The sequence below is a fragment of the Gracilinanus agilis genome, chromosome 6, assembly GCF_016433145.1.
Source record: "Gracilinanus agilis isolate LMUSP501 chromosome 6, AgileGrace, whole genome shotgun sequence".
In the NCBI taxonomy this organism is placed as follows: Eukaryota; Metazoa; Chordata; class Mammalia; order Didelphimorphia; family Didelphidae; genus Gracilinanus; species Gracilinanus agilis.
The window spans coordinates 13,684,778-13,706,835 of NC_058135.1; the positions used below are offsets into that span (position 1 = coordinate 13,684,778).

Below are 22,058 nucleotides of genomic sequence, written 5' to 3' on the forward strand. Positions count from 1 at the left end.
ATATAGGATGAAATGTCAAGCGCTATAAATATATATATATATATATATATATATATATATATGTATATATATATATATATATGCATGTGTGTGTGTCTCTGTGTCTGTGTATATGTATGTATGTATTATGTATAAATATATACAAAACTGGGGGGGGGGAAGGTAATAATAAGAAAAATAGGAAAACGAACAAAAAGGAATAAATTTATATTCCATAAAGAAGTGTGTGGGACCAACAGGGAAAAATAACAATACACTGTAAGGGAAAAGAGGTTAGAGAGAGGTAATATTCAATACGTAAGTGCATTGAAATCAACTTAAAGAGGGAAAAACAATCAGATCCATTGAGACAGAGAATTGATTCACTCCCTATAGAGAAGTAGAAGGGTAACAAACGGACTAGAGGGGAGGGAAGCAATACTAGGGAGGGAGAGGGCTTGGGGGGGAACACAGCTTAGCTTTAAAGAACAGTAAGAGGGAAATAAAAAGGGAGAGGGGAGAAAGGTAAGTACAACAAGGGAGAAGATTATAGGAAGTGATTAAAAACAAAACACTACAGGGCAGCTGGGTAGCTCAGTGAATTGAGAGTCAGGCCTAGAGACGGGAGGTCCTAGGTTCAAATCCAGCCTCAGACACTTCCTAGCTGTGTGACCCTTGGCAAGTCACTTGACCCGCATTGCCCACCCTTACCACTCTTCCACCTAGGAGCCAATACACATAAGTTAAATGTTTAAAAAAACAACAACAACAACAACACTGGTATAGAAGGAAACAGTGAAGAAGAAAGGACAGGACTAGGAGAGAGAATCAAAATGTCTGGGAATACACAGTTGATAATTATAACTCTGAATGTGAATGGGGTGAACTCGTCCATAAAATGGAAGCAAGTAGCAGAGTGGACTAGAGACCAAAATCCTACCATATGTTGTCTACAAGAAACACATATAGACAGACAGACATACATAGAGTGAAAACGAGAGGATGGAGCAAAATCTATTGGGCTTCAAATGAGAAAAAGAAGGCAGGGGTTGCTATCATGATCTCCAATAGAGCCAAAGTAAAAATAGATAAGGTTAAAAGAGATAGGGAAGGTAACTACATCCTAATAAAAGGCAGTATAAACAATGAAGAAATATCAGTACTCAATATGTATGCACCAAACGGTACAGCTTCCAGATTTCTAAAGGAGAAGCTAGTGGAGCTCAAGGATGACACAGATAGCAAAACCATACTAGTGGGGGACCTCAACCTTCCCCTATCAGACCTAGATGAAGAAAAGCAAAAAATAAATAAGAAAGAGATAAGAGAGGTGAATGAAATTCTAGAAAAATCGGAGTTAATAGATATATGGAGAAAAATAAATAGGGACAAAAAGAAATACACCTTCTTTTCAGCAGCACATGGAACATTCACAAAGATAGACCATGTAATAGGGCATAAAAACATGGCAAACAAATGCAAAAAAGCAGAAATAATAAATGTAACCTTCTCAGATCATAATGCAATAAAAATAGTGATTAGTAAGAATACATGGAGAGGCAAACCAAAAACTAATTGGACATTAAATAATATGATACTCCAAAATAATTTAGTGAAAGAACAAATCATAGAAACAATTAATAATTTCATTGAAGACAATAAAAATGATGAGACATCTTACCCAAACCTATGGGATACAGCCAAAGCAGTTCTAAGGGGAAAATTTATATCACTGAGTGCATATATTAACAAATTAGGGAGGGCAGAGGTTAATGAATTGGGCATGCAACTTAAAAAACTAGAAAATGAACAAATTAAAAATCCTCAGATGAAAACTAAATTAGAAATACTAAAAATCAAAGGAGAAATTAATAAAATCGAAAGTAAAAGAACCATTAAATTAATAAATAAGACTAGAAGCTGGTATTTTGAAAAAACAGATAAAATAGATAAAGTACTGGTCAATCTAATAAAAATAAGGAAAGAAGAAAACCAAATCATCAGTATCAAAGATGAAAAGGGAGACCTTACCTCTAATGAAGAGGAAATTAAGGCAATCATTAAAAACTATTTTGCCCAATTATATGGCAATAAATATAGCAAACTAGGTCATGTGATGAATATTTATAAAAATATAAATTGCCTAGATTAACAGCAGAAGAAATAGAATACTTAAATAATCCAATATCAGAAAAAGAAATTGAACAAGCCATCAAAGAACTCCCTAAGAAAAAAATCCCCAGGGCCTGATGGATTCACAAGTGAATTCTATCAAACATTCAAAGAACAATTAATCCCAACACTATACAAATTATTTGATATAATAAGCAAAGGAGTCCTACCAAACTCCTTTTATGACACAAATATGGTACTGATTCCAAAGGCAGGGAGATCAAAAACAGAGAAAGAAAACTACAGACCAAACTCCTTAATGAACGCAGATGCAAAATCTTAATAGAATACTAGCAAGAACACACCAGCAAGTGATCATTAGGGTTATCCATCATGATCAGGTGGGATTTATACCAGGAATGCAAGGATGGTTCAACATTAGGAAAACCAATCCACATATCAACAAGCAAACCAACAAAAACCACATGATTATCTCACTAGATGCTGAAAAAGCCTTTGACAAAATACAACACCCATTCCTACTGAAAACACTAGAAAGTATAGGAATAGAAGGTCCTTTCCTAAAAATAATAATCAGTATATATCTTAAATGTTAAGATTAAAAATGATAAAGACATATAGTATAAGAGAAATTAATATTTTAATAGCCATGGCCTTGTTGGTGAAATATCTATGACTGCGCTTGACTATCTTTTAGAATTACCACTGGAGCCCATCCTCTTTCTCTCGTACACCAGCCAGCTAACCAGAAAACCAAGAGCCTTTCTCTAGGCCCTCCTCCGAATTTAAAACAGCCCCACGCCTTAAACCGGAAATCGGAAACCGGAAACCCATCAGAATCACGGGAAATGTAGTCTCACAGTCCCCACGTGTCCATAGGAAATTTGTAACATACTTTTAAATGGCATATCCCCAATTCCAAACATACATAAACCATCAACAAGCATCACATGCAATGGGGATAAATTAGAAGCCTTTCCAATAAGATCAGGAGTGAAACAAGGATGCCCATTATCACCTCTATAATTTAACATTGTACTAGAAACACTAGCAGTAGCAATTAGAGAAGAAAAAGAAATTGAGGGTATTAAAATAGGCAATGAGGAGACTAAGCTATCACTCTTTGCAGATGATATGATGGTCTACTTAAAAAATCCTAGAGAATCAACTAAGAAGCTTGTAGAAATAATCAACAACTTTAGCAAAGTTGCAGGATACAAAATAAATGCACATAAATCATCAGCATTTCTATATATTTCCAACACATCACAGGAGTAAGTGGTAGAAAGAGAAACACCTTAAGGAGGTCCTTAAACCTCCACATCTTCACTTTCACTTTCAGTTTCTGCTGGCAGCTGGGGAAGATCTGGCCAGGGCACATTAATACAATAGGTAAGCTCTATCAGTCTAATTCAGTTAATCAGCAGAGCAGAGAAGAAGCCTCTTCAGGACAGAAAAGCCCAAATCACAGATCCAGAAAATAAACAGAGGAGCAAGAATACAGTCAATAAGGAGGGGGAAAAAAGGAAAAAAATATGAGTAAACAACAGAAAAAGAAAAAAGAAATTACAATTGACAGCTTCTATTCAGATATTGAACAAAGAACAAATGGAACACAGGAGGACCAAGGAACACCAAGCAAAAACTCAGGAACTCCAGCGAATTGTACTCAGGCTTTTGAAGAACTGAAAACACAATTCAAAAAACAATTAAGAAAGGCTGAAGAAAATTGAGAAAAGAACTTAAAAAGCAAAATAGGTCATCTGGAAACAGAGACACATGAACTAAAACAAGAAAATACTGTCATAAAAGCGAGAATTGACCATCTCAAAAACAAGGCAAAGAAAGTGAAAGATGAACACAATAACCTACAAAGAAAAATAGATCAAAAGGAAAAAGAGGCTCAAAATGCCAGAGATGAAATTCAGTCTTTAAAAATTAGAATTGAACAACTAGAAGCAAATGACTTCTGTGGAAAGGAAAACTGTGAATCTAACTTTTCACTCTGGCCCACTGGGATGTGGGCAGCAATTGGAATGTGACAGGAGGGAGAGTGACAATTGAAGAGAGAGAAGAGGATTGTGGGAGAAACTGCTAACTAAAAGGTCTTTGCCCTCTGAACTTTTTCAAGTTGAAGTAAAGACCTAAAGCTCTAGATCCCAACCTATGGAAAAGCCTTGCCTCCATTTCCCTTACCCAGAAGAGAAAGAAGGTTCCTACAATTTTGAGAGCCTCCATGAGAGGAAGAATGAACAACTACAGCTGCTGAGAAGGGGCTGATCACTTAACTTCAGGGAGTCACCCTGAAGATCCTTTCCATCCCTTGACCTTCCCAAGAAGGAAACTTGCCACTTGTTAAGGTAGGATAGAGACTTTGATTAGATAAGAGGATAGATAAATTGGAGCTGAGCGATCTTGGCTCAGCTGAAGAAAACCAAGAAAACCCTAAGTAGGGTCTTCTTTCCCCTCAAACCTTTCCCCTTTCTTGATTTACTATAAATTAGTAAACTACTTGAGAAATAGAAAATTGCAGTCAGATTCCTAAAGAAGAGCAAGAAATTCACTCAAAGACACTGGTTCTGTCATCCTTAACCTCACTTTACCCAAGGGTACCTCTCTTGTGGGTTGCATGTGAGGGAATTTCAAAGAAAGCCTCTCGGCCACAGAGGGTATTCCTCCCTGTTACCACAACTAGAACTGATGACTTAGCCAGACTCCCTGCAGTGCGAGCAAGATGGTAGGGGGAGGCTTGTTGATATTGGGGTCCCCGTGACACACTGACCAAGGTCCCCACTTACCTAACCCCTTAGGACAGGGATTCCCCCATCCCATCCCTGGAAGCTGGCTCCCGACTCTGAAATACCACCATTTCAAAGAATCCCCTTTTGTTTGCCACAGTAGTAGGGGACATTGAGAAGGAAAGCCAAGAGTCATTTAGTCACTGGCCCATCTCTCTGTGCCATCTCTCCCCTCTCCAAAATACCCTTCCTAATCTCCTAAATACCGAAACTTTACACTTCACAAGGCAGGAAGAATCTATAAAACAAAAAGGAATGAAAAAATCTTAAACAGCTGCAGTGGCAGTCTCTGGGATCGGCATCAACCGACAGGAGCAGGAATCTCAGGAGTCAGCAGGCAGAGGCATCAGCAGCAGCAGGCAGGGTACTGGCATTTGGGGGAATGGGGGTCAGCATCAGCAGGAACAGTTAGGGGTCGGTGGCAGAGGCAGCAGCAGGTATCCATCATTGGAACAGTCTAGCAGGAGCTGGGATTGGCACTGGATGGCAGGAAAAAGCTAGGGACCCAGGGAAGAGCCGGTGGGTGGGGCCAGCAGTTGTTGAAACCAAGTTCATGGGGAATGTATGAACTAGCAGCCAGGAATAGGCTGTTGGAAAAATGGTATTCCCCCTTTTAAAAAAATGCTCAAAAGAACTGAGCAAAGTGGCCAAAAATAGCACAAGAACAGGTCTGAGGCTCCTGGGAGGATCCGGAGGTGTCTCAGAGTTGTGTGGCTTGGTAGGCTATCTGAAAAATTGAGAGACCAAATTCCAAACTTCAAGTGGTTGCCATAACTGTTACGAATAATATTGATATAGATGGATATTAAAAGTATTGATAGTTTATTTAAAGTCATCTTGATAGTTATAGCCACGCACCTGATAGGATCTAATTCAAATCGCCCGCCATTACCTCCTGCCTACCTGGCTGCTTTGTACGTGAGAGGGTCTCCCAATCCTATCAGGAGTCTTATACCTCTATTTACGTAACCACACTTCCTATCAGTAATCATGGGAAATGTAGTTTCCAAGTCCCCTAAGTGTCCACAGGAAGTTTATATCATATATCTAAATATTAAAGCTCAATGAGCCCCAAAGAAGCCCAAATTCCAATAACAGACTGGATACCCCTACACACCCTTCCAATGCTGAATCTATGCTTCTCATATGTCACATCATCTGAATAACCTAAGGTTTATGGACAGGCCATGCCTGGGGCACCGGGGGCCGGCGCTTAGCATAGACTCTGGAACAATGAAGTCACTTCATAAATGCTTATTGGCTTTGACAAGCAAGGAAGAAAGATTTGGAAGTCAGTGTGGGAAAGAAGAATCAATAAGGGCAGATGAGCAGAATGTTAGGGCAAAAGAAAAGGTTCTTAATTAAATCCCAGTTTCTATGGGAGTACTTCAGCCACCACAGAGTGAATAAAAAGGGAGGGTATATATCCAGTAATATGGCAGGTGAAGAAGAAAGGCTGGTGGTGAGGGGCTTTCAAAGTCAAACACAGGATGGACTTTCTTTATGATCCCAGAAGTCAAAGGAAGAGCTGACATTTATAAACAAAGAGAGGAACATGGTCAACCCCAGCCTTTGGTGGTGGTAACTCTATTTTACCTTAATTCTGAACACCAGGGGTCCCTATCACCTCCAAAAGCAAACACACCTTCCTCACTAGGACATTTAAAGCATTTCACAATTTGTCTCCAACTATCCTTCCCACCCTCTATCACTCCTCTGCACTCTCTCTCTGGTCCAGCCACAAAGAAACTCCATTACCCATATGAGTGCCTCTGCACAGGCTGTAACCCTTATCTGGCTTCTGGGGCAGTTGGGGGTGGGGAGTGGTACAGTGGACAGAGCACTGGGCCTAGAGTCAGGAAGACTTGACTTCAAATCCTGCCTAAGGCACTTACTAGCTGGGTACCTCTGGGCAAATTGTATAACTTGTTTGCCTCAGTTTTCTCATGTATGTAAATGGCTTAATAATATCGCCCTAATATCATCCAGCAATTGGGGAATGGCTTGAATAAATTGTGGTACATGTTGATGATGGAATACTATTGTGCTATGAGAGATAATAAGCAAAATGACCGCAGGAAAACCTGGAAAGATCTGCATGAACTAATGCAGAGTGAAATAAGCAGAACTAGAAGAACATTGTATACAGTAACAGCAATGTTGTATAATGATCAGCTGTGAAAACTTGGCTACTTTCAGGGATACAATGATCAGGACAATTCTGAGTGACTTAGGACAAAGAATGCTGTCCACCTCCAAAGAAAGAACTGTTGGACTTGGATGGATGTAGATCAATCAAAGCATATGATTTTTCACACCAGCATATTTATTTTTCTATTTTGGAGTTTTGGTTATGTATGAGTTTGCTCTTACAACAATGATCAATATGGAAGTGCATTTTGCATGACAATAAAAATAAAACTTAATATTAAAAAATAATCATAACACCCTAGAGTTATTGTGCAGACAAAAGAAAAGCTCTTAGCAAACCTTAAAATCTAGATTATGTGTTACTTAGTAATATTCTCTCTCCTTCCCTTCAAAGCTCTGTTTGCTCACTCTGCCTACATGAAGGGCTTGTACACGTACATGTACATACAAGGAGCCTTGAAGGCAAGAACGATCTTTTTTGTCTTTGTACACTGCTGGAAAACAGTCACCATATTCCCCTTGCAGCTTTTTTTGTTTCTGCCTAAACATCCCAAGTTCTCTCAACCCTCACCTGGCCTCCTGGCCGCCCCTCTCAGCCCTCTGCCCTGTACCATCAGCCAAGCTGCTCAGAGTACCATCTATGCTTCTGTCTGGGCCACTGATCAAGAACACCTGGTTGCCTGGGTCCCAACACCTCCCCTTGCCCCCACAGCGCTTGAACATCACCCCAAGGTAGGAGGGTGGTCAGCCCCTCTGGATCATGGCCTATATCTATGTCCGTCCTGCCTTTCTCTCAAGAATAGCATCAGAGCCTTTGTCCAAAGCTCTGTGTAAAACTGAAACTAAAATGGACGTCCCCTTCCAGCCACTGGGTCTCTTCAGGGCCTACTGATCCCACAGGGCTACCCAGAGAACATCACGTGCCTGGTTAAAGGAGCAGTGAACCTCAATGGATTGCTTCACTGGCAGACTGGGTTCTTAGACCTACCTGAAAAGTTTGCTTAAACAACACAAACAACTGTAGTATTGTCTAAGGAACCAGCAAATTAAAACTATGCCCTAAAAATGCCCTAAAAACCTGTTTTTAAGAACCAGACAGTCAAGCAAAACTCTGCTTGGGCAAAGGGAAAACTAAGTTTTCTCTGCCTTATTCTGGTCCATGCCAACCTGGTGCCCGTGTCAGGAGGAAGGAACTCCTAAGCCCCCTTTGGAGATGTAAATAGGCTGTTACCAAAGTTCATTATCTTAGGTGACCCAGAAAATTAAACTCACTGACTTTAGCTGTCTTCACTGGGATGTGTAAAGGAGAGGCTCAAGGGGGATCAAAATCAAGAAGACAACATAATATTAAATTACTGTTTGTTGAAAATATAAACCCACTTGCCTTGACAGGGGAATACACTGCCCTCAAGGCTCTCCCCTCCAAGGAATCTCTCAGGCGCACCTGAAGCTTACCAAAGAGTCCTTCGAAGGAGATAACAGGATGATCCTGGCTGGTGAAATTACATTAAGGCATAAAACAAGGGCAGAGGGACCCGTCGCTGTCCGGGGTTGGGGGGGGTGTGGGGGTGGTGCCTGGGGCAAAGCAGACTCACTATGGAGTTTGGGCAGAGTAGAAGGGGAGGAGGGCCTCCAAATGCTTGTGGAATAACCATTAGGATACTTCCCTGCAATAGCTAGGATACCTATAACATCATAATTTATATTCATGCACAATAGGCCTGGGAAGTAGATGCTACCACTACCCCCATTTGTAGATGAGTAAACAAAGACAATCTCTGAGCAGTTGAAATCGCAGCTCCCCAATTGAGAGCCACATGCTGGGAGTTAGGAGGCAGAGAAGCAGGACTAAGTGAAAGGAAGGAGGCCCCTAGCACATGAGCAGGGCCCCAGGAGGGCAGGGACATGACTAGCCCAGGGTGAGAAGGTATGAGGGAGCTAGAAGCACCCCGACGAGCAAAAGCATAGCTCCAGCAAAGGACAGAAGCAACACACCAGATTTATAACAATAACTCCACCTCATGTTATGTTTTATTTTATTTTTAAGCCTTTACCTTCCATCTTAGAATCAACACTGCATTGGTTCTAAGGCTGGTAAGAGTGGGCAATGTGGGTTAAGTGACTTGCCCAGGGTCACACAGCTAGGAAGTGTCTGAGGCCATGTTTGAACTCAGGACTTCCTGCCTCTAGGCCTGGCTCTCAATCTACTGAGCCACCTCACTGCTCCTACTCTCTTGGTACAAATGAAAATTTAACCATATAAACAAAAGGGAAGTGAGAATGAAGCACACAGCCAGAGCTGATCCCTGGGGCAGCCCATTACCCTTCCTTTGGAGGTGGGTCTCTCAGCTTTCCAGCCACAAGCACAAAAGGAAAAGCAAAGCAAGAAGACCTCCAAATGTCATGTGGGCATCTCAGGAAAGGTCCTGGCCACTTTGTTAAGCTAAGAACTTCCTGATATTGGAAAGACAGATTTCAGAGACTTTGAAGATGGCCCCAAAGCTGTAAAAGTGACATGCAAGCCCTTTGTAAGCCTCCTTCCCAAATTAGGCGATGCTATGAGCATTAACCAACTCCGTTCACAAGTAACACCTAACCTCTCCATGGTGTATGAACATCATCATGTTAACATCAGCGGAATGATGCCAACTCAGTCTGATAAGCCAGGTCCCAGGCAATGGGGTCTTCAATGAAAGACTCCACAAGGTGAGGATTCCCTCGAGCGCACTTGGTAGCGGAACAAGCTTTCTTACGATTATGGCCCTCTCTCTCCAAAACATTCAGCAGCACCCTACTGCCCCTTCCTCTTTTCCTCCACCAACGAGGCTCCCCTGAGCATGCTCTAGCCTCCCTGGGACTCATGTACACCACTGTCTCTGCCTGAAGTCAGTGGCACTTTGGCTGAACACTCGCTACTCAACAAAGCCCACAGGGAGGTCAGACTTTACCTGGGTACAGGGAGAGTGTACACTGGAGAAGTACCAGCCCTCTGCCCCCATTCAGACCTCCCAGGACCCCCTAGTGCACTCTGCAAACACGTGCCTCTGATCCTGTGGCCTGCACCTCAGCCCTGCCAGGCTGTTGGCTCCCTGAAGGCAGTGCCCACTGAGTCTATAAGCCTCCCACCTGGCCCAGGTCTCCCCTGCCAGGTGCCTATGCTGTATACGCCAAGGCTTCCTAAGCAGGAGTGCTGCCATTTCTGGGGCAGGTTCCCAGCACTGGCCAGAAGGGAGCCTGGCTCAGGAAATGCAGCAAGAGTCACTACCAAGGACAGAAGTGCCAAAGGGGGTGAACCAAGCCCCTATCAGGAAGGAAAGGGGGCGTTCCTTGATCGCCTCAGACAAGGAGGGGCCTCCAGACTCAAAGGAGGAGGTCATCCAGGGAAGGTTGGGAGAAAGAAGACACAAAAGGCCCTGGTAAGCATCACACTGATGAGGGAGTGGCCAGCAACCGTGGGCCTCGAGAGGCAGGGTTTGGCAGGGAAGAGCGGAGAGGCCCAGCACCAGGACTAAGAAAGCTGACAGGACTAAGGCCTCCAGCAGAGGGAATGCACCCAGTTCTGAGCTTAGCCTCATTGGGTTCGGCTCTGCCCCAACAATTTGCGCAATCAGGACCAGGCGATAGGAGGGGAGGATCCCAGGCAATCCAACCTACAGCCTTCCAGCATGAGCCTACCCTCCCTAAAAGACCTGTGGCCTCTGTCTGAACTGCCCACATGACCCAATAAGCCCAGGGCAGGTCACTCAGGTCAGCCAGCCGGGAGGATCCAGAGGCAGGCCCCAGGCCCAGATCTCCTCCTGGACCTTCCTGTGAGGCTCGCTCCCCTCCACACTGCACTTCATCTACACTGAGGATGTACCCACTACACAGAAGTCACTCATGAAAGCTGTGAGAGAAAGAGCTCTGGGTTAGGTCCAGAAGGGCCTGGGTTCAAACCATGGCTTTGCCCTTCAGTACCTGAATGGTCTCAGACAAACTACAGCACCCCACTGAGCTGATGAAACATGCAAATACAGGGGCAAAACAGGAGCTGTCTTCTTACACTAAATTCTACACATCTGTCAGTGAAATGGATGGGCAACCACCCAGGAGAAGCAGGAAGCACTTGGGGGAACAAGCTTTACCCTAGGCAGACTGGAGCATCAGAAAGGGGGCACAGAGGAAGGCAGTGAGGAGATCTCTCTCCACACTGCAGGGAGTCACCACTGCCTTTTCCCGAAGCATCAAAGGCTGATGCTGCCCACAGAGGGCAAGACAGGTCTGGCTGGCTGCTCCCTTAGCCTCTATGATGACAGGCGGGCAGCTGAGGCTGGGCTGCTCACCGGAACTGATAGGAGGTTTCTGGATCACATCGGTGATTATCCTCTGGATGTGCGGAGTCAGGCCTGCGCGTTCCAGGTCCACAGGGTAGCCCGCCTTCACCGCCTGGGACAAGTGAGTGCCAACCACAGGGAGAGGCATCGTCCTACTCTCTGCAATACTCCGCTGGGAAGAAAGCAACAAAGATGAGCTGTGACCAAGACACAACTGGTGCTAGCACAAGAAGAGTGCTAGATGCAGGCAGTTGTTGAAGGCAGGCCTCAAGCCTCATTTTCTGGGATATTTTAGGACTATTATTCAAAATAATGATACCGGGAAGGTAGGATTCAATATTGGTCAAGGCTAAAGACCAAACAGCCCCACATGCATCCACATCTTCTCTCCCTAGGGCCTCGTCTTTGGCTCTCCATGGAGAGCATGGGTAAATGGTCAGTCCAGCCTCTGTCTCTAAGCAGTCTTCGGGTATGAAAAATTCCATCTGAAGAGATTCTTAAAAGTCCTCTTTGATGACATCAGAGACACTCTAAGGGTAGAGGGAGGATTTTAAGAGAAACTGAAAACTGGTTCCATTGGGGAAGCCAGTAACAGTCACTGCCCATCTTAGAAAGCACATCACCCCACACTAAAATGAATGGTGTTATTTACACACTGACCTCCCCAGTGGTCCTTGGTTACACATGCAGGTCTGTAACTGAACATATTACCTCAGGTGCTCGGGTCAGGAGATTAGGGAACATTCTTTAGACAAGGTTACTGGATGAGAGCTTCTCTCTTGGGCTTTCTTTCGCCCCATCTTGACCTGCTAACCTCGCAAGGCCATACAAAGTCTCTAGTGGGCCTACTGCTCAGAGGAAAGCCACTCTACTCCCAGAAGAGGCAAAGTAAACCTTCAAAGGGAGGTTTTAAATTACTTCCATAAACTTTTCACCCTTCCCTACTAGACAGGGCACCATGTGTGTGAGTAATAATACCAGGGTTATTTGATATGGGGCATCAAGTTACCTTCCACTAATTGCACCACTGCTCCTCAGTAATCAGTCCTTGGACATTTTTAATTTTGTGGTTAACTGACAAGTCCCCCTATTTCAACCTCTTGGGAAGAGAAGCTAATTACACAACCAAATACACCAAAAATAATAGCAAGGGGCCCCTGAGAGAAAGGCCATACCCCATGAGGCAGAGATGCCTGCCCCCCACCCCTCAAAGTCAGGGCCAAAGAGCACTGCATAGAGAAAGGAGCTAGGAAGAAACCTCTGAGAGGGTACAGACCTGTGTGAACAGTAACCTCACAGATCTATGAGAGGAAAGTGCTCTGAAAACCTCCAAGCCACTCCTGAGGGGCTCAGACTGTTACTGTCAGGTGAAAGAAGACATTTACCAGTATAGGCCACATGTACCACAACAGCTCTCAGAGCCACATAGATATTCAATGGTATTTTGGAGTTCCCATTTTTAACAGATGTCACCCCCTCTAAATGACTACTAGAGGCACACTGGATAAAAGGGTTGAATTTGGAGATGCCATGAGTTCAGATCCAGCCTCAGACACTTCTTAGCTGTATGACTCATCTAACCTCTGACTACCTCAGTTTCCTCATTTGAAATCAGGAAAAATAACAGCACTTACCTCCATAAAGTGTTATGTAAATGCTAGTTAGTAATAATGAGCCAGAAAGGTGACTGAACTGAATCTTTACATATGCTTTGGGCCTGTTCAGCCTTGTTTTTCACTGGGCTCACCAACACAGAGTCTAAAGCCAGACAGTCAGACTGGGGCCAGTTAGGAAATCCCTCAAAGGTGATGCCCTCATTCCAGGCCATGCCTTCTTCCAAAAGAGTCAGAAAAGTAAATAATTCTTTTGGGGAGATACATACCCATGAAAGCCTGATGTTCTCAGGCCAAACTGAGGAGTCAGCAATGAACAATGGAAGTCTTTGGAGGGTAAAGGATTCTCAAATTGCATCTAATGCACTAATCTCTGAGTTTCCATAAATCTGTTTGGAACAAGGATTTAGACAATGTAGCCTCTTGGCAGCCTTCTTGTAAAAACCTACTTGTCCTAACCAGTAATCAGTGAGGTCTGTGAAAGCCCCCACTTGGTTATATAGGGAGCCACGGCCAAACACTCAGCAAAGATCAGGGATATAAAGGACAAGGATGAGCATGGCTGAAGGAACAGCTGTCTGAATGACACCTCAAAGCCTTCCTTCAACATCCTTGTGACATAAGTGACCCTCAGCACTGCACAATTCCCTTCTGACTCAAAGTGGACAAAGCCTTTAGACTCACCAAAGACAAGTTCTTTTCCTGAAACAAAGAGTAAGTGACAGAGACTGATGCAGGAAGTAGGCTGAGAAAACTTTTCTTCTCTTCCAATCCGGGTGAAGGGCTGGAAAACAAGTCTGTCTACAAGAAATGAAGACAGAACAGAGTTCCATGTGTCATAAACAGAAAACATTCTGTATAGCAAAGGGATTCTAGGAAGTAGGACCATACAAGAAAGAGATGGATCAACAGGAGAACATTGTTCACAGAGACTGAAACACTGTGGTACAATCGAACATAACAGACTTCTCTATTAGCAGCAATGCAAGGACCCAGAGCAAGGCTGAGGGACTGATGAGAAAGAAAACTAACCACATTCAGAGGAAGAACTGTGGGAGGAGAAACACAGAAGGAAAACAACTGCTTGAACACATGGGCTGATGGGGACATGATTGGGGATGAAGACACTAAACAATAACTCTAGTCCAACTATTAATAATATGGAATTGGGTCTTAATCAATGATACATGTAAAACCCAGTGGAACTGTGTGTCAGCTAAGGGGAGTTAGGGGGGCTTGGGGGAAAGGGAAAGAGCATGAAACATGGGAAAATATTCAAAATAAAACTTTTAAATAAATAAATAAGAGAAAGAGATGGATCAAGCTAGCACATGCACGTACAATTTCTCATGTTGCACATGGATTTGGAGGCAAGGTTGCAGGCTCACAAAGGACAGTTGGACATCTAGTCCAACCTTCTCATGATGAAAAAATAGAGACTCCAAGAGGGGAAGTGACTGTGCCAAGGTCAAAAAAGATGAAAAGGACAGTAGTAGAATTTGAACACAGGCCCTAAGACTCCAAAGCCAGTATCTATAGTAGACGATACTGCCTCACCAGAAAGTCTAAGCCTCCCCTTTAGCTGTGAAGATGGCATGACAAAGGACTGGTAGTGGTTCCGCTTGCTTTTATCCCAAACACTAAAAAGCAATATGATTTTAGAAGGCCAAACAACCCCAACCCTCCACTACTTATATTGTAAGTTTTTAAAAAGGAAGAAATTTGTGGAATGGGAAAAAGAACACAAACTCCCAGGTGGGAGATGCCATCTTGTTTCCATATTCATCTACCAAGTGCCTTGGTGCTTACATCTCCTGTGGCTCCTCTTTTTTTATTGTTATTCTTTTCCCCTCAAAGGATCATAATTTATAAGCAGGAAGACACCTTGCAAGTCATTTAGGTCAGTATTTTACAGATGGGGAAACAGAGGCCCAGAGAAGTGAAAGTACTTGCCCCAGGTCACAGCTAGTGGAATGGCAAAGGCAGTATTCAAACCTGGCAAAGTGGTTAGAGCACCAGACCTGCAGTCAGGAAAACCAACCTTCAACTCTGGCCTCAGACACCTTCTCAATGTAGGTATAGCCCCTGATAAGCCATGTTACCTCTCCCTGACTCAATGATCTCCATCTCTACAATGGGGACCATTATAGTACCTATCTGCCAGAATGGTGGTGAGGATCAATGAGATTAATGCTTGTAAAGTGCATAGCACAGTGCCTGGTGCTTAATAAGTATTTGTTCCTTGCCTTTTAGGTGATTTCCCTTTCTTGACTTGAATTACATACTAACATTCCTTTCCCATGTTTACTCTGCTCCATTTGTCAACACCAATAGCTCAATTACAATCCATTATTTTTACATACTGGCAGGTCCAGACATTCCCTGCCCAACTAGATGCCAGACCTCAGGCCTCAGAAATGGCTATCTCTGATAATCCAAAAAGTCATGGGGAAGAAATTCAAGCTTGGAAAAAAGCTTACTAGATCTATGCAGTTAAAACTTCTGTTTAGGGAACAGCAATAGAATCATGTCATTCTAATAATCTTATGAGTTAAAAATAACTCTCTCCTCAGGCTCCTCAGGGTTCTGGTCAGAAATAATGTTTCTCTCCCAAACATTCAATAAGTCTGTCAGGCTTCATTCTGTTTGAACATCTGCATTTCAATGAGCTCCACACACAATGAGAAGTGCTATTTCTGCCTTACAGGAAGCTCACTGAGGCCCCTAGAAGTACAGAATCTGCCTCCCGAGTTGGAGAACACTTTAAAAGAGTCTTACCATTTACATTCATGAAATTCAGTAAAATCATTTCCCCTAATTCCCCCAATCTTTGGAACATATCCTTAGCTACAGAATTCTGATTAGTAGTATAAGCACAAACATTATCTTGAGGTTTCTCTCTGGCAGACTCTGTCCCTTCTTTTTTTCTCCTTCCATAAAAGAAATTTGGACAAACAATGAAATCTCACTTACAATTACTTTAAAAATGTTCCAAAAGAGAAAACAGCAACACTTCAATTTAGGCTCCTTGAGATAAAACTGTTCCCAACCTTTGCAGAAAAATCAAGTGGACAAGCCCTATTCCTCTACAAGGTGAGTGAGGCAGAAGCTTTGAAGGAAGGATTCTCCCAGAAGCCCCTGAGACTAAATAGGGCATTTCTCCTGGCATTGTTCATAGTTACAATTGAAAGACTAGCAAGTGGGGAGGGGAGGACAAGAGATTTGCTTTTCTTTAAAAAAAAAAATGAACATATAACATGGGCCCTATCCTCAAATCAAATAAATCCATCAGGATGCATTTATCAGGTACTCAGAAGGGGCAAGCATTATATTAAGGGCTGGGGGTACAAAGACAAAAGTGAATCAATCCCTGCCCTGAAAAGAGCCAACACCAACCAACAATACTTACACTAACTAATACATAGAGAAGAGCTCCCCAATAAGTATGAGGGAAGAGGAAGCTCACAATTGGCAGGACTGGACAAACCTCCTGCAGAAGTTGCAAAAGAACCAAGTTTTGAGGGACACCAGGGAATCCTAGAAGTGGCAAGGAAGGGGAGATCACTAAAAGGCAAAGGCAGAGATGGAGGCAGTTGTAGATGTATATAGCAAGTAGGCCACAATGGGTGGACAAGTGTGTGAAGAGCGGTAATAAGAACTGTGAAAAAGTAGGATGAGCACAAGTGAAGAGGAACTTGAAATGTATAATTAGGGAACTTATTTCTGGTCCAAGAAGCAATAGGGAGCCTGTTAGGTAAAGTATTGAGTATGGGAGGTCACCACTCCAAAACTTTCAGAAAATCCATTTGTGACTGTGCAGAGAAGCTGGTTCGAAAAAGAGCCTGGAGGCAAGGAGTCCAATTATATTAACAGTCCAGAAGAATGGTGGTATGGTCCTAAACCAGAAAAGATACTGAGAAGAAAGAAACTCCAAGACCTGGCAGGTGATGGGACAGAGGGAGTGGAAGGAGTTAGGAGACTGAGGTTGGGAATCTGGGAGACTGGAAGGAAGGTGAGTGGCACCTCTGATTGGCATAGATGGCTTGAGGACAGGTAGTTCGAAAAGCCCAATAGACAGCTATAGTGAGATGCCCCAGAAGTCATCGGAGATTAACTCAGACACTCAGGGGAGCTGATGAGGTCACCCCAGTAAGAGTGCAGAGCAGGGTTTCTTCACCTTTGTAGTACCAAAGATCCCTGGAGTGCAGGCCAATGGAGCTTACAGACTACCCAGAAGAAGACTTTTAAATGGAAACAAAAGTAAAATGCAGAAGATTTCCAGAGGAAACCAATTATGATAGTGAAATAATGGTATCAAAATATTAAAAAATCAAGGTCATGGATAAATGAACCCTGGTAAAGAACCCTTGAAGGCAAGGGAAAAGAGATGACCCAGAGAATTCTTGAGTAAGTAAATAAACATTTATTGAGCACCTACTTTGTGCCAGGCACTGTGCTAAATGCTAGGGATACAGTAACAGTCAAAAGATAGTCTGTCCTCAAGGAGCTCCCAATCTAATGGGGAAGACAATAAGACAACAAGTATGCACAATGGGCTCTAGACAGGATAAATAGGTAATAATGAACAGAAGGAAGGCACTGGAATTGGAGGCACTGAGGAAACTTCCTGCAGGTAGGGTTTGAGTTACAACTTAAAAGAAGCCCCAGAGAGGTCAGGCGTCAGCACAGGGGAGGGAGAGTGTTCTAGGTTGGGGGGGAGGGGCAGCCAGAGACAATGCTTAGAACCATGAGATGGCAGGTCGAGAGGTCATCGTCACTGGATGGAGAGGAAGGTATAAGAAGACTGGAGAGGGAGAGAACAGTTAGATGATGAAGGGCCTTGAATGGCAAACTGAGCATTCTGTATTTGATCCTGGAGACAACAGGATCCCCTGAAGGTTACTGAGTGAGGGGTGACAAGGTGAGACCTGGATGTGCTTTAGGAAAATCCCTTTGATGGCTGACTGGAGAATGGATTGGAGCAGGGAGAGACCTTAGGCAGGCAGACCCCTCTCCCCCACCAGAGACTATTGTGATAGTGCAGGTGGGAGGTGGTGAGCACCTGCACTAATAGGCTGGGGGCAGCATCTGAGGAAAGAAGGGAGAGTATTTAAGGTGCAGGGGTGACTTGGGCAGAGCAAGAGAGCCTGGAAGAGGAAATACTCCTCCCTAGGAGGCCCAGTACAGATCTGTCAAAACATGAGGAACCCAGTGCCCACCTCCCAGGTATTGAAAGCCCTTTCTGGTCTAACGTCTGCCAGACAAGCCCCCTGACTCCAAGAGCACTTGTCAGGTGGCAGAAAGAGGCTGCGCCAAAGAATAGGTCTGGAGGGGGATCTTACCAGAAGGTTGTTCCTCTGGCTGAAGACACGGATGACCTCCAGGAGAGGGGATAGCATTGCACACTTTGCTTCTGAAACGCCATCGATGTTTTTCAGACTTTCCAGGGTACTTGGCCTATTAAAAAGATGAGACAACCATGAAAAAGGCAGCCCTGCCTCTGGGCTCCATGCTAATCCTTGTCAAATTAAAAAAATAGCCCCAACTGATGAAGTGTTCCCCTAGAGGGGGCAGGTTAACAACCCTGGGTTCTGCTGTCACTCTAGTAACACTTCAGGGATATGAGGAGGAACAGTGGGCGATGCTAGGACCAGAGTCAGACAGACATGAATTCAAATGTAGCTTCACACATTGTACGAGTCTGCTCTTCTGTAAAATGAAGATAATAATGGCACCCACCTCCCAGGGTTGTGATAGTAACAACTGTAAAGCACTTTGCAAGTGCACCATTATTATTACTGTTATTATTAATTAACCTCCACAGAGAACACAAGGCTGTTTTGATGGAAAAAATTAACCTGCTGGCCAGTACAGATCAGTAGTCTAAGAAGTGTTTCTCTATCAGAGAATGAAATATTTCTCTATCAGTGAGCCAAATACTGCATTACACAATTCTAGGGTTGGGGTTCACTCAGCCATAAGGGACACAGAGGACAGAAGGGGAAGAGCTGGACGGGGTGATTTCTGGTCAAGAAAATTAATTAAATAAAGATCTTAAAATTTAAAAAAAACAGAATGAGCAAGGAGAGTGGACCTGGGCACAGGTACCCACTCCAAATGGCCTCCAAACCAAGTGGCTGCCTGATGTGCTCACATCATCAGGTCATAAATTTCAGCCATTACTCTAAACACCTCATTTTAGAAAGGGGCAAACCAGGCCCAGAGAGTAGGAAGGACTCACCCCTTGGAGCCATGCCTGGGCCTAGGGACAAGAAGAGATGATAGAAAAGAGGGTTGAATACATCCAATTTTTTTTTCTCCTTATGCAGGAACAAACTTTTATTTCTGTTTTTTAATCTGGATGAGTAAGTGAGGGGGGTGACTGAATTTGTGGGGACTTGTTGGGTGGGCGTACTTACTTAGGACAGGGAGAAATGGCAGAGAGAGTTGGAGGTGAGGCAAAGATCAGGGCTTTGCAATAAATGGGCATGGCAGCAAAAGGGGACATCCAAGGCCCCACTGGGGTTTCCAGCTGGAGATAGGGAGAGTGGTGGCACAACCGAGGTATTAAAAAGATCGGAATAGTGGATTATAGGTAGTATGATCTCAGGTAGCAAATGAATCCCGTTTTTGACCTGAGGACCATGGGGTACCTGCAGGATCTCTGGCAGGCAGGCTAGAGACCCAGGTGTGGGAATCACAGGTTGATCAGGGAAGTCAGAGGATCAGGAAAGAGATAAAGCATGCCATGTACTGCAGCCTGGGTGGGAAAGGAGCCAGCATGTGTGGACACACCCCTGCCCATATGGTGACATTCACACTCACCTCATCTTGGCCATATCCACCAGCACCTTGTTGGTAGCTAATAAAGCTGGAGGGATGTCCTTCTCACTGGCCTGCTTCTGCCTCTCTTCCACCAGTTTACCATACAACATAGTCTGGGCCAAAAAAAATCAGAAGTCTTATAAGTCTCCTAAAAGTACATTTAAAAGAGTCCATCCATAGACACTTGGGGCCTCAGATGGCACATGATCCCAGCATGTCTAGAAATAAAGCTACAGTCTTGGAATCCTCCACTTTTAGGGTGGGATGGCACCTCAGAGGGTACCTCTGGGCCAACCCACCCTGAGCAAGAATCTCAACCCCCTCCACCCCTGCACACCTGAAAAGAGGCCACCCAGCCTTTGCCCAAAGACCTCTAGCCAAGAGGCTAACCCCATCACAGGCTGACACTTTGGGACTAGAAACGCAAATGTCAATGTCATCACCATAGAAACACTCTGAAAACAAAAAAATCGTGCACATTTTCCAAAATGACACCAACCCCTAACCTCTCTGGGCCTCGATGCCCTTAAAACGCTCAAATGAATGGCCTAACTCTTTTATGACCTTAAGACAATGACAGAAAATAGTAGTGCAAACACAATCACCCCTTTTTTACAGATTATCCAAGAGGCTCAGAAGGGTGGTAGGTCCAGTTTCATCAAGCCAGTCAGTAAGAGAAACGAGATTGGGACCCAGATATTTTGTTTCAAGGAACAACTCCACCTTCCCTCTCCCCAATTTACCTGCAACTCCTGCTCTTTGGAAGACACAGATGCTGGGGAGTTGCAGGACGCAGGAAGAGGCTTCACTGGGGATACTGGCAAAACACTACACAATTCAAAGAGAAACAAGACTTGACATGAGAGTGAGCCTTAAGTGTCCCATCAATTCCATTCACTAGGGTGCCCTGATTAGACATCACTGCCTCTTTAGGCCTGGGGAAATCCAGCAGGCAGACCACCCGTCTCCAAAAAGTAAGCTTGTTGGCTCCCCCAAAGAGCAAAGAAAATGCTGTCTTAGCAAAACCTGAGAGAAGCAGAGAAACGTGGGTCACAAAGTGATCAGGACAAGAGGAAGGATAGGCTGATGCTGATATTTAAAGGAGGTTCATATTCTTGAATTATCTCTAGACTGCTGTGTATCAAGCAGCTTACTAAGCACTCCAGTCCACTTGCCCTTCCAAAAGTCCCTGGGAAGGTAGGCACCTCTATAGGAGTTACTGGTCTCCATTTTATAAAGAAGAAAAAGCATCAGGCATGCTTTATGTTAGATGTAGTCGGGAAGTGCTGAGACAACCTATGAGCCACACCTCTAATATCAAGGATAGTGAACCCAAAATATGGTCTATGAACTTTAAATTTAAGGAGATTTATAGTATTAAAGGAATTCTGGGGTGAAGAGGAAAACAAAATATTGCTTTTTTCAGACATTATTATGGTCTGCTTAGAGAAACCTATAGACAACTAAACATTAATTGAAATGGTGATTTTATATAGTCTGAAATTGGGCTGTGGTAGACCTTCCTTCTCGCCCCATCCCCTCCCCAAATCATTTCCCTTGAGATTCTAGCCTGTCTCTCCAGATGAATTTTATTCTTTTTTTCTAGATCTGTGTAGCCTACTTGATACGGTATTGCATAAGGCCCTGTGGTACATGCAGCCTGGCCAAGAGGGCTTCATCCTTTTCCAAGTATTCTGCTCCATCATTACACAGAAGGTGGCTGTACTCACAGTTCGTGACCTCTAGAGACTTGTTTCCTTAGGCCTTGGGGACACTGCTCACTCCCCAACTCTCCTCCCTCCTTCATCTCTTTCACTAACATCTCTCCTATGGTCTAAATGTGTCCAAGCCCCAAGAGATGGCCTTTGGGCTCCTTGTCTAACCTCTCTTAGTAATTATGTTCACTCCCATCGCTTGAATTATCTCCTCTCTCAATCACTCTCCAACTTCTCTCCCTATCTCTTACCTTCTCCCAGATGTCCTTCTCACAGCTTTAGCTGCCAGGTGGACTAGACCCCTCTAACTGGACCCCCACACCCCTGCCTCACACCACATGGTCCACAGTGAACCCTCTGAGTCAGTCTCCTCCCGCCTTCCTCCCTGATACTGAAAGAACCAAAACTCCTTTGGGTACTATAACTTAAGAGGGGGAAAGAAGAGAGATCACCATGGGATCTTTGATTCCTCCCTCCCTCAAACTCCAGCCAGTTGCCACAGCACAATTTCAGGCTTTATCTGCTCTTCCT

The 22,058-nt window shown here is 44.0% G+C and overlaps 1 protein-coding gene across 1 annotated transcript in view; it reads right to left on the minus strand.

Moving 5' to 3' along the window:
- Positions 1 to 22,058, minus strand: part of WRN (WRN RecQ like helicase) — a 94,905-nt gene that overhangs the window by 8,491 nt on the left and 64,356 nt on the right. The window contains exons 25-29 of the mRNA XM_044680487.1: positions 20,556 to 20,640; positions 19,813 to 19,925; positions 18,330 to 18,444; positions 13,672 to 13,788; positions 11,384 to 11,546 (exon numbers count right to left, since the gene is read on the minus strand). Of these exons, the coding sequence (XP_044536422.1) occupies positions 11,384 to 11,546; positions 13,672 to 13,788; positions 18,330 to 18,444; positions 19,813 to 19,925; positions 20,556 to 20,640 (593 nt within the window). The remainder of the gene's footprint in view (positions 1 to 11,383; positions 11,547 to 13,671; positions 13,789 to 18,329; positions 18,445 to 19,812; positions 19,926 to 20,555; positions 20,641 to 22,058) is intronic.